Consider the following 16480-nt stretch of genomic DNA (forward strand, 5'->3'; position numbering starts at 1 on the left):
ATTTGGATTTTCCGAAGGCATTCGGTAAGGTGCCACACAAGAGGTTATTAAACAAAATTAGGGCTCATGGGATTGGTGGTATTATACTAGCATGGATTGAGGATTGATTAACTGACAGAAAGTAGGAATAAACGGGTCATTTTCGGGTTGGCAGGCTGTAACTCGTGGGTGCTGCAGGGATCAGTGCTGGGGCCCCAGCTATTTACAATCTATATCAATGACATATGAAGAAAGACTGGATCGACTAGGCTTATATTCACTGGAATTTAGACGAATGAGGGGGGATCTCATAGAAACATATAAAATTCTGACGGGATTGGACAGGTTAGATGCAGGAAGAATGTTCCCGATGTTGGGGAAGTCCAGAACCAGGGGTCACAGTCTAAGGATAAGGGCCATTTAGGACCGAGATGCGGAGAAACTTCTTCACTGAGTTGTGAACCTGTGGGATTCTCTACCGCAGAGAGTTGTTGAGGCCAGTTCGTTAGATATATTCAAGAGGGAGTTAGATGTGGCCCTTACGGCTAAAGGGATCAAGGGGTATGGAGAGAAAGCAGGAATGGGGTACTGAGGTGAATGATCAGCCATGATCATATTGAATGGTGGTTCGAAGGGCCGAATGGCCTACTCCTGCACCTATTTTCTATGCGAGGACCAAATGTAATCTAATCCAAGTTTGCTAATGATGCAAAGCTAGGTGGGAATGTAAGTTGTGAGGAGGATGCAAAGAGGCTTCAAAGGGGATGTAGACAGGCTAAGTGAGTGGGCCAGGACATGGCAAATGGAATATAATCTGAAGTTATCCACTTTGGTATGAAATATAGAAAAGCAGAGTATTTTTTAAATGGTGATCGATTGGGAGATGTTGGTGTTCAGAGGGACCTGGTGTACAAGGATACCCAATCACTGAAAGTGAACCTGCAGGTACAGCAAGCAATGAAGAAAGCAAATGGTATGTTGGCCTTTATTACAGGAGGATTTGAGTACAAGAGTAAAGACGTCTTCCTGCAATTATATCGGGCCCTGGTGAGACCACACCTGGAGTATTGTGCACAGTGTGGGTCTCCTTACCTCAGGAAGGATATACTTGTCACAGAGGGAGTGCAGCGAAGGTTCACCAGACTGATTCCTGGGATGGGGGGGGGATTCTCCTATGAGGAGACTAGACCGATATTCTCTAGAGTTTCGAAGAATGAGGCGATCTCATTGAAACATGCATAATTCTGACAGGGTCGATGCAGGGAGGATGTTTCCCCCGGGCTGGGGAGTCTAAAACCAGGGGTCACATAGTCTCAGAATAAGGGTCGGCCATTTAGGACTGAGATGAGGAGAAATCTTTTCACTCGGAGGGTGGTGAATCTTTAGAATTCTCGACCCCAAGGGCTCGGGGCTGGATTTCCGGTTGTCTAATCTCAGCGCCCGGGGAGGGTTAATGCGTGCGTTAGCGCTTCGCGACCGAGCGCACGGCGTTTAGCGTCCTGACGGAAAATTCATTCGAGGCTCACTGGAGGCGCAAACGAGTCGGGCCTGGCTGCTGACATCGCTCCGATTCTCACGTCTGTCCTGGTGTAACGCCCATGCTCACGCCCCGGTCGGTACAGGCTTGCAGTCGTTAACAGGCGGCTATTTCTCGGGATGAGGCAGCGCTTCCCGTGGAGGTTGCAGCCAGTGCGATGTTTACACGCAGCACGCTGCGTGAGCCTCCGAGCTTTCAGCGGCAGTCTGACCTAACGTTGCAGGTTGACAAGTGGTTTTGAAAATGTTAATGGGTGCACCATAGACGGTCTCTCGAAATCAAGGAAGACTTGCTTCAACTTCGAAAGTGAGTTCTTTGGTGGCTGAACAGTCCAATACGAGAGCCACAGACCCTTGTCACAGGTGGGACAGATATTCGTCGGGGCAAGGGTGGGGTGGGACTGGTTTGCCGCACGCTCCTTCCGCTGCCTGCTTGCAACGTTGAGATTCAAGGAGCTAAACGCCCTCCTGGATGCACTTTCTCCACTTCGGGCTGTCTTCGGCTAGGGTCTCCCAGGTGTCAGTGGTGATGTCGCACTTCACCAGGGAGGCTCTGAGCGTGTCCTTGAAACCTTTCCGCTGCCCACCTTTGGCTCATTTGCCATGAAGGAGCTCCGTGTCGTGCAATTGCTTCGAGAGTCTCTTATCTAGCATGCGGAGCTGATCGAGTGTGGTCAGTGCTTCACTGCTGGAGATGTTAGCCTGGGTAAGGACACTAATGTTGGTGCGTCTGTCCTCCCAGGGGATTTGTCGGATCTTGCAGAGACATCGATGGTGATATATCTCCAGCGACTTGAGGTGTCTACTGTACATGGTCCATGTCTCAGATCAATACAGGAGGGCGGGTATTACTAGAGCCCTGTAGACCATGAGCTTGGTGGTAGGTTTGAGGGCCTGGTCTTCAAAAACTCTTTTCCTCAGGCGGCCGAAGTTGCGATGCCGAGCCTTCAAGACTCGGCTTTTCCCGGGATCTGACTGGGAGTTCTGCGCATGTGCAATAGGTTTGCAAAATGTACCAACCAAACGTTCATTATTACCCCCCCACCCCCGGGCCAGCTCTGGTGTTCAACAGCTGATTTATCGCCACGTCAGCTCCTCGCACCGATTCTGACCAAGTTCTGGGCGGGAGACGCAAACATTTTCAAAGGGGCTCAAACTACTGCTCGGCCTGGTTTAACGCCACAGCAGAAATCCACCTGAAATTTCTCCCCCTCCATCTTTCAGCATATTCAAGGCGGAGATCGCGAGACTTTTGGGTCCGAAGGGATATGGGGGCTGTGCAGGAAGGTGGAGTTGAGGTAGATGATCAGCCACGATTGTCTTGAATGGCAGTGCACCGTGCAATGCATCTATGTGAATGTGCTGTGAGCATATGCAAGAGCCCGGTCTGCCCTCCCCCCACCTCCCTACAAGCCCCTCTGAGAAGCGAAACTGCGACTGAAGACGAGCAGAGGTGGTGAAGAAGTTTATTGCAACAACTTGTATGGATGTTGAAGTGGGGTTTTTGAGCTCTGCTGTAATTAAAGAGCTAAGAATGGGTCTCGGGACTAAAAAGAGCTAAATAGGCTTTTGTGGTGGTCGGCTTTCTAAGTTGCTTAACGCGCAAAAGAGAGAACGCGAAGAATAACATGTCGGTATGATTCACTGTTGCACGCTGTGTAACTTGAGGACTATTACAAATAGCTGAACCACAAGAGGCCCGGGAGGCAGATAAACAGCAACGAGGTCAGAAGTGACACGTTGGAGAAACTGCGTCTGGTGTGAGACATAGAAACATATAAAATAGGTGCAGGAGTAGGCCATTTGGCCCTTCGAGCCTGCAGCACCATTCAATAAGATCATGGCTGATCATGCACATCAGTACCCCATTCCTGCTTTCTCTCCATACCTATTGATCCCTTTAGCTGCAAGGGCCACATCTAACTCCCTTTTGAATATATCAAACGAACTGGTCTCAACAACTTTCTGTGGTAGAGAATTACACAGGTTCACAATTCTCTGAGTGAAGAAGGTTCTCCTCATCTCGGTCCTAAATGGCTTACCCCTTATCCTTAGACAGTGACCCCTGGTTCTGGACTTCCCCAACATCGGGAACATTCTTCCTGCATCTAACATGTCTAATCCCGTCAGAATTTTATATGTTTCTATGAGATCCCCTCTCATTCTTCTAAATTCCAGTGATTACAGGCTCAGTTGATTCAGTCTCTCCTCATATGAGTCCTGCCATCCCGGGAATCAGTCTGGTGAACCTTTGCTGCACTCTCTCAATAGCAAGAACGTCCTTCCTCAGATTAGGAGACCAAAACTGAACACAATATTCCAGGTAAGGCCTCCATGCTCCTAGACTCAAATCCCCTTGCTATGAAGGCCAACATACCATTTGCCGCCTTCACCGCCTGCTGTACCTGCATGCCAACCTTCAATGACTGATGTACCATGACACCCAGGTCTCGTTGCACCTCCCCTTTTCCTAATCTGAAATACAATGTTCCCTGACCGGGAATCGAACGCGGGCCTAACAGGGAAGCTGTGGCAAAAAGCAGTTTAAGGCTTTGTCCCAGAGTGGGATCGCACCACCAACCAATCGGTTAACGGCCAAAAGCGCTAAGCGATTGCGCTACAGAGACGGACGATGATTACGAGACCCGAAAGGGAGTTGGTCAATCGGCAACTGGGCACAGGGGGATCGCGCACGAGGCGGCCATGCATCATTAAGGGTATAAGCGAGTGCTTGGAACTTTGTGTCAGCGGAGAAGCCTGGCGACAGACAAATGAGCGGCCGGTCTCCCCACCCCTGCAAATAAAGACGACTTGAATCTTCGAGTGTTTATTTTAAATACTCCACTACAGACATGGTTAGAAACATTCCCTGACCAACATTCCAGGGTGAAGATCCTAGATTTATCAATAGATTCCGCCCTCCCCCCCACCCCCCCCGTTACCCCCTTGACTCTAATTCCAGATCTTCAGGAAGCTATCCCAGGATCCCGTGGCCACCGCCATCCCGTTTTCCGACACGCCCAGGCAGCTTACGCGGTTGTCGTGTCCGGAAAGGATGCCTGCGGAGAGAGAAGGAAGTACAAAGCACGTTCAACATTCGTCTTCAAACCCCACGTTCTCCTTTTATCTGGAATACACGAGGGTGGAAGTTCTACTTTGCTCATTTGCGGGGTGTGGGCGTCGCTGGCAAAGCCGGCGTTTATTGCCCACACCTTAAAACGCCCCCTTGAGAAGGTGCTGGTGAGCCGCCGCCTTGAACCGCTGCAGTCCCACTGCGGTGAAGGTGCTCCCGCAGTGCTGGGCGGGACAGTGCTCGCATGCCGAACATGAGACTCCCAAAGCAAGTGCTCTACTCGGAACTCCTACATGGCAAGCGAGCCCCGAGGTGGGCAGAGGAAACATTTCAAGGACACCCTCAAAGCCTCCCTGATAAAGTGCAACATCCCCACCGACACCTGGGAGTCCCTGGCCCAAAGACCAGTCCCGCCCCTAAGTAGAGGAAATGCATCCGGGAGGGCGCTGAGCACCTCGAGTCTCGTCGCCGAGAGCGTGCAGAAAGCAAGCGCAGGCAGCGGAAGGAGCGTGCGGCAAACCAGTCCCACCCTCCCCTTCCCCTCAACCACTGTCTGTCCCACCTGTGACAGAGACTGTAATTCCCATATTGGACTGCTCAGTCAACTGAGAACTCACTTTTTGAGTGGAAGCCAGTCTTCCTCGATTTCGAGGGACTGCCTATGATGATGATGACGTTAGGGCGGGAGTTCCAGGATTATGACCCAGCGACGATGAAGGAACGGACGATATATTTCCAAGTCAGGATGGTGTGTGACTGGGAAGGGGAGGGGAACATGGAGGCGGTGGTGTTCCCATGTGCCCGCTGTCCTTGTCCTTCGAGGCGGGTAGAGGTGGCGGGTCTGGGAGGTGCTGCCCAAGAAGCCGTGGCCAGTTGCTGCAGTGCGTCTTGTAGATGGTACACACTGCAGCCATGGTGTGCCAGAGGTGGAGGGAGGGAGTGTTGGAGGCAGTGGCTAGCGTGCCGATCAAGCGGGCTGCTTTGACCTGGATGGTGTCGAGCTCCTCGAGTGTTGTTGGGAGCTGCAACTCATCCAGGCAAGTGGGGAGTGTTCCATCAAACTCCTGACTTGTGCCTTGTAGACAGTGGAAAGGCTTTGGGGAGTCAGGAGGTGAGACACTGGCCGCAGAATACCCAGCCTCTGACCTGTTCTTGTGGCCACGGTATTTACGTGGCTGGTCCAGTTAAGTTTCTGGTCAACGGTGACCCCCCAGATGTTGATGGTGGTGGGATTCAGCGATGGTAATGCTGTTGAATGTCAAGGGGCGGTGGTTAGACTCTCGCTTGTTGGAGATAGACATTGTCAGGCACTTGTGTGGCGCGAATGTGACTTGCCACTGACCAGCCCGAGCCTGAATGTCGTCCAGGTCTTGTTGCATGCGGGCATGGACATGTGTAACAGGCTCAAGGGGCGGAATGGGCCTCCTCCTGATCCTGTGTAACAGGCTCGAGGGACTGAATGGGCCTCCTCCTGTTCCTGTGTAACATGCTCAAGGGGCTGAATGGGCCTCTGTTCCTGTGTAACAGGCTCGAGGGACTGAATGGGCCTCCTGATCCTGTGTAACAGGCTCGAGGGGCTGAATGGGCCTCCTCCTGTTCCTTTGTAACAGGCTCGAGGGACTGAATGGGCCTCCTGATCCTGTGTAACAGGCTCGAGGGGCTGAATGGGCCTCCTCCTGTTCCTGTGTAACAGGCTCAAGGGGCTGAATGGGCCTCCTGTTCCTGTGTAACAGGCTTGAGGGGCTGAATGGGCCTCCTCCTGTTCCTTTGTAACAGGCTCGAGGGGCTGAATGGGCCTCCTCCTGTTCCTGTGTAACAGGCTCGAGGGGCTGAATGGGCCTCCTGTTCCTGTGTAACAGGCTCGAGGGGCTGAATGGGCCTCCTCCTGTTCCTGTGTAACAGGCTCGAGGGGCTGAATGGGCCTCCTCCTGTTCCTTTGTAACAGGCTCGAGGGGCTGAATGGGCCTCCTCCTGTTCCTGTGTACAGGCTCGAGGGGCTGAATGGGCCTCCTGTTCCTGTGTAACAGGCTCGAGGGGCTGAATGGGCCTCCTGTTCCGGTGTAACAGGCTCGAGGGGCTGAATGTGCCTCCTCCTGTTCCTTTGTAACAGGCTCGAGGGGCTGAATGGGCCTCCTCCTGTTCCTGTGTAACAGGCTCGAGAGGCTGAATGGGCCTCCTGTTCCTGTGTAACAGGCTCGAGAGGCTGAATGGGCCTCCTCCTGTTCCTGTGTAACAGGCTCGAGAGGCTGAATGGGCCTCCTCCTGTTCCTGTGTAACAGGCTCGAGGGGCTGAATGGGCCTCCTCCTGTTCCTTTGTAACAGGCTCGAGGGGCTGAATGGGCCTCCTCCTGTTCCTGTGTACAGGCTCGAGGGGCTGAATGGGCCTCCTGTTCCTGTGTAACAGGCTCGAGGGGCTGAATGGGCCTCCTGTTCCTGTGTAACAGGCTCGAGGGGCTGAATGGGCCTTCTCCTGTTCCTTTGTAACAGGCTCGAGGGGCTGAATGGGCCTCCTCCTGTTCCTGTGTAACAGGCTCGAGAGGCTGAATGGGCCTCCTGTTCCTGTGTAACAGGCTCGAGAGGCTGAATGGGCCTCCTGTTCCTGTGTAACAGGCTCGAGAGGCTGAATGGGCCTCCTCCTGTTCATGTGTAACAGGCTCGCGGGGCTGAATGGGCCTCCTGTTCCGATTACATTATAGGAAAGATGTGATTGCACTAGAGAGGATGCAGAAGAGATTTACGAGGATGTTGCCTGGACTGGAGAATTTTAGCGATGAGGAAAGATTGGATAGGCTGGGGTTATTTTCTTTGGAACAGAGGAGGCTGGGGGGAGACCTGATTGAGGTGTATAAAATGATGAGGGGCCTGGATAGAGTGGATAGGACGGACCTGTTTCCCTGGGCAGAGGGGTCAACAACCAGGGGGCAGAGATTGAAAGTAATTGGGGGGAGGTTTTGAGGGGAGAGGGTGGAGGGGGTCTGGGGCGGAACTCCTGCCTGAAAGGGTGGTAGAGGCAGAAACCCTCCCCACATTTGGACGTGCACCTTGAGGTGCTGTAACTTGCAGGGCTACAGACTGAGAGCGGGAAAGTGGGATTGGGCTGGGGTGGCTCTTGGTCGGCCGGCGCGGGCTCGATGGGCCGAAATGGCTTCCTTCTGTGCTGTAAATTTTTTGTGTGTGTGTGTGTGTGTGTCTCAGGCCCACAGCGGGTGTGAGATCAGGCTAACTCACCACTAGGCCGGGGATGGAGCCTGGGCCTCGCCTGATCACTGTGGGCCACAATGGCCCTCCGTTGACCCACCCCTGGGGGCTGAGGCTGGGGTGAAGTCGGGGTCTTACCGCAGCGCTCCCCCTTCAGGGAGTCCCAGACGTTGCAGTTGAAGTCGTCGTAGCCCGCGAGCAGGAGGCGGCCGCTGCGGGAGAAGGCGACGGAGGTGATCCCACAGATGATGCTCTCACAGGCGTAGCAGATCAGCTCCTGGTCGGCGCGGATGTCAAACAGCCGGCAGGTAGCGTCGTCGGAGCCGGTGCAGATGGCGTTCCCACTGGGGAAGAACTGCCTCACACAGGGGTAAGGGGAAGTGTCAGAGCCCTTGGGGCATCGTGGAAACCCAACGTCTCCTCCCTCTCCCTCAACCCCAGCTCCGCTCCCTCTCCCTCAACCCCAGCTCCCTCCCCTCTCCCTCAACCCCAGCTCCACTCCCTCTCCCTCAACCCCAGCTCCCTCCCCTCTCCCTCAACCCCAGCCCCTCTCCCTCAACCTCAGCTCCCTCCCCTCTCCCTCAACCCCAGCTCCCTCCCCTCTCCCTCAACCCCAGCTCCACTCCCTCTCCCTCAACCCCAGCTCCCTCCCCTCTCCCTCAACCCCAGCTCCCCTCCCTCTCCCTCAACCCCAGCTCCCTCCCCTCTCCCTCAACCCCAGCTCCACTCCCTCTCCCTCAACCCCAGCTCCCTCCCCTCTCCCTCAACCCCAGCTCCCCTCCCTCTCCCTCAACCCCAGCTCCACTCCCTCTCCCTCAACCCCAGCTCCCTCCCCTCTCCCTCAACCCCAGCTCCCTCCCCTCTCCCTCAACCCCAGCTCCACTCCCTCTCCCTCAACCCCAGCTCCACTACCTCTCCCTCATCCCCAGCTCCCTCCCCTCTCCCTCAACCCCAGCTCCCTCCCCTCTCCCTCAACCCCAGCTCCCCTACCTCTCCCTCAACCCCAGCTCCACTCCCTCTCCCTCATCCCCAGCTCCCTCCCCTCTCCCTCAACCCCAGCATCCCTCCCTCTCCCTCAACCCCAGCTCCCTCCCTCTCCCTCAACCCCAGCTCCACTACCTCTTCCTCATCCCCTCCGTCCCCCTCTCCCTCAACCCCAGCTCCCCTCCCACTCCCTCACCCCCAGCTCTGCTCCCTCTCCCTCAACCCCAGCTCCACTCCCTCTCCCTCATCCCCAGCTCCCTCCCCTCTCCCTCAACCCCAGCTCCCCCCGCTCTCCCTCAACTCCAGCTCCACTCCCTCTCCCTCAACCCCAGCTCCCTCCCTCTCCCTCAACCCCAGCTCCACTACCTCTCCCTCAACCCCAGCTCCGCTCCCTCTCCCTCATCCCCTCCGTCCCCCTCTCCCTCAACCCCAGCTCCCCTCCCACTCCCTCAACCCCAGCTCCCCTCCCTCTCCCTCATCCCCTCTGTCCCCCTCTCCCTCAACCCCAGCTCCCCTCCCTCTCCCTCAACCCCAGCTCCACTCCCTCTCCCTCATCCCCTCCGTCCCCCTCTCCCTCAACCCCAGCTCCCCCCCCTCTCCCTCAACTCCAGCTCCGCTCACTCTCCCTCATCCCCTCCGTCCCCCTCTCCCTCAACCCCAACTCCCCTCCCTCTCCCTCAACCCCAGCTCCGCTCCCTCTCCCTTATCCCCTCCGTCCCCCTCTTCCTCATCCCCAGCTCCCCTCCCTCTCCCTCAACCCCAGCTGCGCTCCCTCTCCCTCATCCACTCCGTCCCCCTCTCCCTCAACGCCAGCTCCCCTCTCTTTCCCTCAACACCAGCTCCGCTCCCTCTCCCTCATCCCCTCCATCTCCCTCAACACCAGCTCCTCTCTCTCATCCCCTCCGTCTCCCTCAACCCGAGCTCCGCTCTCCCTCTCCCTCAACCCCAGCTCCGCTCCTCCTCTCCCTCAACCATAGCACCTCTCCCTCAACTCCAGCTTCTCCCCGTCTCTCCCTCAAACCCAGCTCCCCATCTCCCTAAAACCCAGCTCCTCCCCGTCTCTCAACCCCAGCTCCTCCCCATCTCCCTCAACCCCAGCTTCTCTCCCTCAACCCCAGCTTCTCTCCCTCTCCCTCAACCCCAGCTTCTCTCCCTCAACCCCAGCTTCTATCCCTCAACCCCACCTCCACCCCATCTCCCTCAACCCCATCTCCTCCCCGTCTCCCTCAACGCCACCTTCTCGCCCTCTCCCTCAACCCAAATGTCTTGGTTTATATATAGAATAACAGATATCCGGGAGTGAGTTACAGGCTGGAATCTAATCGAGGGGTTCGGGGGGTTTATATATAGAATAACAGATACCCGGGAGTGAGTTACAGGCTGGAATCTAATCGAGGGGTTCGGGGGGTTTATATATAGAATAACAGATATCCGGGAGTGAGTTACAGGCTGGAATCTAATCGAGGGGTTCGGGGGGTTTATATATAGAATAACAGATATCCGGGAGTGAGTTACAGGCTGGAATCTAATCGAGGGGTTCGGGGGGTTTATATATAGAATAACAGATATCCGGGAGTGAGTTACAGGGCTGGAATCTAATCGAGGGGTTCGGGGGGTTTATATATAGAATAACAGATATCCGGGAGTGAGTTACAGGCTGGAATCTAATCGAGGGGTTCGGGGGGTTTATATATAGAATAACAGATACCCGGGAGTGAGTTATAGGCTGGAATCTAATCGAGGGGTTCGGGGGGTTTATATATAGAATAACAGATACCCGGGAGTGAGTTACAGGCTGGAATCTAATCGAGGGGTTCGGGGGTTTATATATAGAATAACAGATACCCGGGAGTGAGTTACAGGCTGGAATCTAATCGAGGGGTTCGGGGGGTTTATATATACAATAACAGATACCCGGGAGTGAGTTACAGGCTGGAATCTAATCGAGGGGTTCGTGGGTTTATATATAGAATAACAGATACCCGGGAGTGAGTTACAGACTGGAATCTAATCGAGGGGTTCGGGGGTTTATATATAGAATAACAGATACCTGGGAGTGAGTTACAGGCTGGAATCTAATCGAGGGGTTCGGGGGGTTTATATATAGAATAATAGATACCTGGGAGTGAGTTACAGGCTGGAATCTAATCGAGGGGTTCGGGGGGTTTATATATACAATAACAGATACCTGGGAGTGAGTTACAGGCTGGAATCTAATCGAGGGGTTCGTGGGTTTATATATAGAATAACAGATACCCGGGAGTGAGTTACAGACTGGAATCTAATCGAGCTGTTCGGGGGTTTATATATAGAATAACAGATACCTGGGAGTGAGTTACAGGCTGGAATCTAATCGAGGGGTTCGGGGGGTTTATATATACAATAACAGATACCCGGGAGTGAGTTACAGGCTGGAATCTAATCGAGGGGTTCGTGGGTTTATATATAGAATAACAGATACCCGGGAGTGAGTTACAGACTGGAATCTAATCGAGGGGTTCGGGGGTTTATATATAGAATAACAGATACCTGGGAGTGAGTTACAGGCTGGAATCTAATCGAGGGGTTCGGGGGGTTTATATATAGAATAATAGATACCTGGGAGTGAGTTACAGGCTGGAATCTAATCGAGGGGTTCGGGGGGTTTATATATACAATAACAGATACCTGGGAGTGAGTTACAGGCTGGAATCTAATCGAGGGGTTCAGGGGGTTTATATATAGAACAACAGATACCCGGGAGTGAGTTACAGGCTGGAATCTAATCGAGGGTTTCGGGGGGTTTATACATAGAATACAGATACCCGGGAGTGAGTTACAGGCTGGAATCTAATCGAGGGGTTCGGGGGGTTTATATATACAATAACAGATATCCGGGAGTGAGTTACAGGCTGGAATCTAATCGAGGGGTTCGGGGGGTTTATATATAGAATAACAGATACTCGGGAGTGAGTTACAGGCTGGAATCTAATCGAGGGGTTCAGAGGGGTTTATATATAGAATAACAGATACCCGGGAGTGAGTTACAGGCTGGGATCTAATCGAGGGGTTCGGGGGAGTTTATATATAGAATAACAGATACCCGGGAGTGAGTTACAAGCTGGAATCTAATTGAGGGGTTCGGGGGATTTATATATAGAACAACAGATACCCGGGAGTGAGTTACAGACTGGAATCTAATCGAGGGGTTCAGGGGGTTTATATATAGAATAACAGATACCCGGGAGTAAGTTACAGGCTGGAATCTAATCGAGGGGTTCGGGGGGTTTATATATAGAATAACAGATACCCGGGAGTGAGTTACAGGCTGGAATCTAATCGAGGGGTTCGGGGGTTTATATATAGAATAACAGATACCCGGGAGTGAGTTACAGGCTGGAATCTAATCGAGAGGTTCGGGGGTTTATATATAGAATAACAGATACCCGGGAGTGAGTTACAGGCTGGAATCTAATCGAGGGGTTCGGGGGTTATGGCTGACACTCACACAGATAGCGTTGATGTCCGACTCGTGACCCAGGAAGGTTTGACGGCACTCTGCTTGGCGGATGTCCCAGAGCTTGGATGTAGCATCACAAGCCCCCGAGATAAAGAGCGAGTAGTCAGGGGATACGGCAAGGCTCATGACGTCTCCGCTGTGGCCCGCGAAAGTGGTCTTCTCCTGCCCCGTCTCGATGTCCCAGAGTATGCTGCGAGGGGAGAGGAGGGAGGGGGCATGGGGAAATAGAATAAACGTTTGCGCGCAGGTTGAACGATGAGCTTTTCCCGTGTAAGATCAGGCTAACTCAGCACAGGCCGGGGATGGAGCCTGGGCCTCTCCTGCTCTGGGTGTGTGAACTCCGTCTCGGACGGTTGTGGGTTCGAGTCCCACTCGAAAGACTTGAGCACGCAAATCTAGGCTGTCACTCCCAGGGCAGTACTGAGGGAGCGCCGTACTGCGCTGTCGGAAGGGCAGTACTGAGGGAGCGCCGTGCTGCGCTGTCGGAAGGGCACTACTGAGGGAGCGCCATACTACGCTGTCGGAGGGGCGGTACTTAGGGAGCGCCGCACTGTCGGAGGGGCAGTACTGAGGGAACGCTGCACTGTCGGAAGGGCAGTACTGAGGGAGCGCCGTACTGCGCTGTCGGAGGGGCAGTACTGAGGGAGCGCCATACTACGCTGTCGGAGGGGCGGTACTTAGGGAGCGCCGCACTGTCGGAGGGGCAGTACTGAGGGAGCGCTGCACTGTCGGAGGGGCAGTACTGAGGGAGCGCCGCACTGTCGGAGGGGCAGTACTGAGGCAGTGCTGCACTGTCGGAGGGGCAGTACTGAGGGAGTGCTGCACTGTCGGAGGGGCAGTACTGAGGGAGTGCCATACTGCGCTGTCGGAGGGGCGGTACTACGCTGTCAGAGGGGCAGTACTGAGAGAGCGCTGCACTGTCGGAGGGCCAGTGCTGAGGGAGCACCGTACTGCGCTGCTGGAGGGGCAGTACTGAGGAAGTGCTGCGCTATCGGAGGGGCGGTACTGAGGGAGCGCCGCACTGCGCTGTCAGAGGGGCAACGCTGAGGTAGTGCCGCACTGTCGGAGGTGCCGTTGTTCGGATGGGACATTAAACCGAGGCACCCTCTGATCTCTCGGGTGGACGTAAAAGATCCCACGGCCACTATTTCAAGAAGAGCAGGGGAGTTCTCCCCGGTGTCCTGGGGCCAATATTTATCCCTCAATCATTAAAACAGGTTATCTGGGTCATTATCCCGTTGCTGTGTGTGGGAGCTTGCTGTGCGCAAATTGGCTGCCACGTTTCCCACATTGCAACAGAGACCACACTCCAAAAAGTTCTTCGTTGGTTTAAAACGTTTTGAGACGTCCGGTGGTCGTGAAAGGCGCTATATAAATGCAAGTGTCTTGTTTATTTGTGCGTGTGATCAGGCTAACTCAGCACTAGGCCCGGGATGGAGCCTGGGCCTTTCCTGTTCTGGCAGCCAATGGGAACGGTCGGTACTCACCAGGTGGTGTCTCCGGAGCTGGTGATGATCTCGTTGTCGTTGAGGAAACGGCAGCAGGAGAGGTAACCTAGGCGACGAGAAGAAAAAGGGTCCTTAGCAACGGAGGGAGGGCTTGGCAACCGAGGGGGGGGGGGGCGGGGGAGGGAGAGGGGCCGGGGGGAGATGGCGTGACCCCCCCCGCCGGGGGATTGGGGAACAAGAGGCCCTTCCCACAGTGCCTGTGGTTCGATTACAGTCCGGGGGAGGATCAGTCCAGTGCCATCCCTCTCTCTTCTACGCTTCCTCGCTTCATTCAACAAGGACCGAGCGCTTCATCTGGGACTGAAAGAAGAAACACCATCTACGAGCAAAGAGAGCCTCGCTATTTCCACTGGGAAGCTGACCACGAGACTAGACTTGAATACCACGGATTGGTACAGACCCATACGATACGCCTCATCGGGAGAAGCAGCGCGTAAGCCAGATGGGTAACTGCTGAGCATTTATCCCAGTCCATGCATCTTTAACAACCACCGCGTACTGTGAAGGGGTGCGTGTGTCCCAACCAAGCCTTCGGGGTTTCGTGGGGAGGTTTTAGCACGGGTCGTGAGCGTGCGCACAATTCTGTTGGACAGATTCGGAGGTGCACTTTTGAATCAGAGCCGAGATGTTTTAGTCGTGGGTACTTCGCGTTAGGGGCTTTTCTGACGGGCCAGGGTTGTGTGTTGTACTGCGTTTGTTTGTCTTACACCACCAGGGTGTGTTTTTTACTGGGTGCAGGCGTGTGCTTTAACTTGAATAAAAGCATTGTGACGGTTGAGACCCAAAGATCCAGCGATAACATGTGTATTTCCTGCTCACCACTGTAATTCTGGTGTTCTTGAACTGTTGTAAGGGGAGTGATTCGAAGCCGCCAAGGGCAAAAGCACTTAGAGCGAGAGCGAACCGACAGTTGGGGGCCTGTGCTTTCATCGCTCAGCGCGAGGGGCTCGGAACTCACCGTTGTGACCCGCCAGCTCGCGGTTCACCTTGACGTTGCCTTCCCGTGTCTTCAGGTTGTAGATGGAGCACATGTTGTCCAGTCCCCCGCAGGCCACGCAGTTCCCGGACGGGGCGTAGCAACAGGTCATGACCCAGGAGGATTTCAGTGGGATGGCGTGGACCTGTGAGATAAATCAGACAACGCTCACTGCGGTACAACACTTTGGGGTACAGTCCCACAAACACACTGACTCTCACTGGGGTATGGGTCCCACAAACACCGACTCTCACTGGGGTACGGGTCCCACACACACTGACTCTCACTGGGGTACGGGTCCCACACACACTGACTCTCACTGGGGTACGGGTCCCACACACACTGACTCTCACTGGGATACGGGTCCCACACACACTGACTCTCACTGGGGTACGGGTCCCACACACACTGACTCTCACTGGGATAAGGGTCCCACACACACTGACTCTCACTGGGGTACGGGTCCCACACACACTGACTCTCACTGGGGTACGGGTACAACACACACTGACTCTCACTGGGGTACGGGTCCCACACACACTGACTCTCACTGGGGTACGGGTCCCACACATACTGACTCTCACTGGGGTACGGGTCCCACACACCCTGACTCTCACTGGGGTACGGGGTCCCAGACACACCGACTCTCACTGGGGTACGGGTCCCACACACACTGACTCTCACTGGGGTACGGGTCCCACACACTGACTCTCACTGGGGTACGGGTCCCACACACACTGACTCTCACTGGGGTACGGGGTCCCAGACACACCGACTCTCACTGGGGTACGGGTCCCACACACACCGACTCTCACTGGGGTACGGGTCCCACAAACACTGACTCTCACTGGGATGTGGGTCCCACACACACTGACTCTCACTGGGGTACGGGTCCCACACACACCGACTCTCACTGGGATGTGGGTCCCACACACACTGACTCTCACTGGGGTACGGGTCTCACACACACTGACTCTCACTGGGATGTGGGTCCCACACACACTGACTCTCACTGGGGTACGGGTCCCACACACACCGACTCTCACTGGGATGTGGGTCCCACACACACTGACTCTCACTGGGGTACGGGTCTCACACACACTGACTCTCACTGGGATACGGGTCCCACACACACTGACTCTCACTGGGGTACGGGTCTCACACACACTGACTCTCACTGGGGTACGGGTCCCACACACACTGATTCTCACTGGGGTATGGATCCCATACACACTGACTCTCACTGGGGTATGGATCCCATACACACTGACTCTCACTGGGGTAAGGGTCCCACACACACTGATTCTCACTGGGGTACGGGTCCCACACATACTGACTCTCACTGGGGTACGGGTCCCACACATACTGACTCTCACTGGGGTACGGGTCCCCACACACTGACTCTCACTGGGGTACGGGTCCCACAAACACTGATTCCCACTGGGGTATGGGTCCCACACACACTGACTCTCACTGGGGTACGGGTCCCACAAACACTGACTCGCACTGGGGTACGAGTCCCACACACACACTGACTCTCACTGGGGTACGGGTCCCACACACACTGACTCTCACTGGGGTAGGGGTCCCACACACACTGACTCTCACTGGGGTAAGGGTCCCACACACACTGACTCTCACTGGGGTACGGGTCCCACACATACTGACTCTCACTGGGGTATGGTCACACACACACTGACTCTCACTGGGGTACAGGTCCCACACAC

The 16480-nt window shown here is 54.9% G+C and overlaps 1 protein-coding gene across 1 annotated transcript in view; it reads right to left on the reverse strand.

Moving 5' to 3' along the window:
* Positions 1-4465: 4465 nt before the first annotated feature.
* The window catches only part of LOC139257591 (guanine nucleotide-binding protein G(I)/G(S)/G(T) subunit beta-3-like), a 141988-nt gene continuing 129973 nt past the window's right edge, over positions 4466-16480 (reverse strand). Inside the window, exons 5-9 of the mRNA XM_070874527.1 lie at positions 14736-14898; positions 13757-13823; positions 12258-12459; positions 7925-8141; positions 4466-4574 (exon numbers count right to left, since the gene is read on the reverse strand). Coding sequence (XP_070730628.1) covers positions 4468-4574; positions 7925-8141; positions 12258-12459; positions 13757-13823; positions 14736-14898 — 756 coding nt within the window. The 3' untranslated portion in view covers positions 4466-4467. The remainder of the gene's footprint in view (positions 4575-7924; positions 8142-12257; positions 12460-13756; positions 13824-14735; positions 14899-16480) is intronic.

This window comes from Pristiophorus japonicus, unplaced genomic scaffold (genome assembly GCF_044704955.1).
Source record: "Pristiophorus japonicus isolate sPriJap1 unplaced genomic scaffold, sPriJap1.hap1 HAP1_SCAFFOLD_874, whole genome shotgun sequence".
In the NCBI taxonomy this organism is placed as follows: Eukaryota; Metazoa; Chordata; class Chondrichthyes; family Pristiophoridae; genus Pristiophorus; species Pristiophorus japonicus.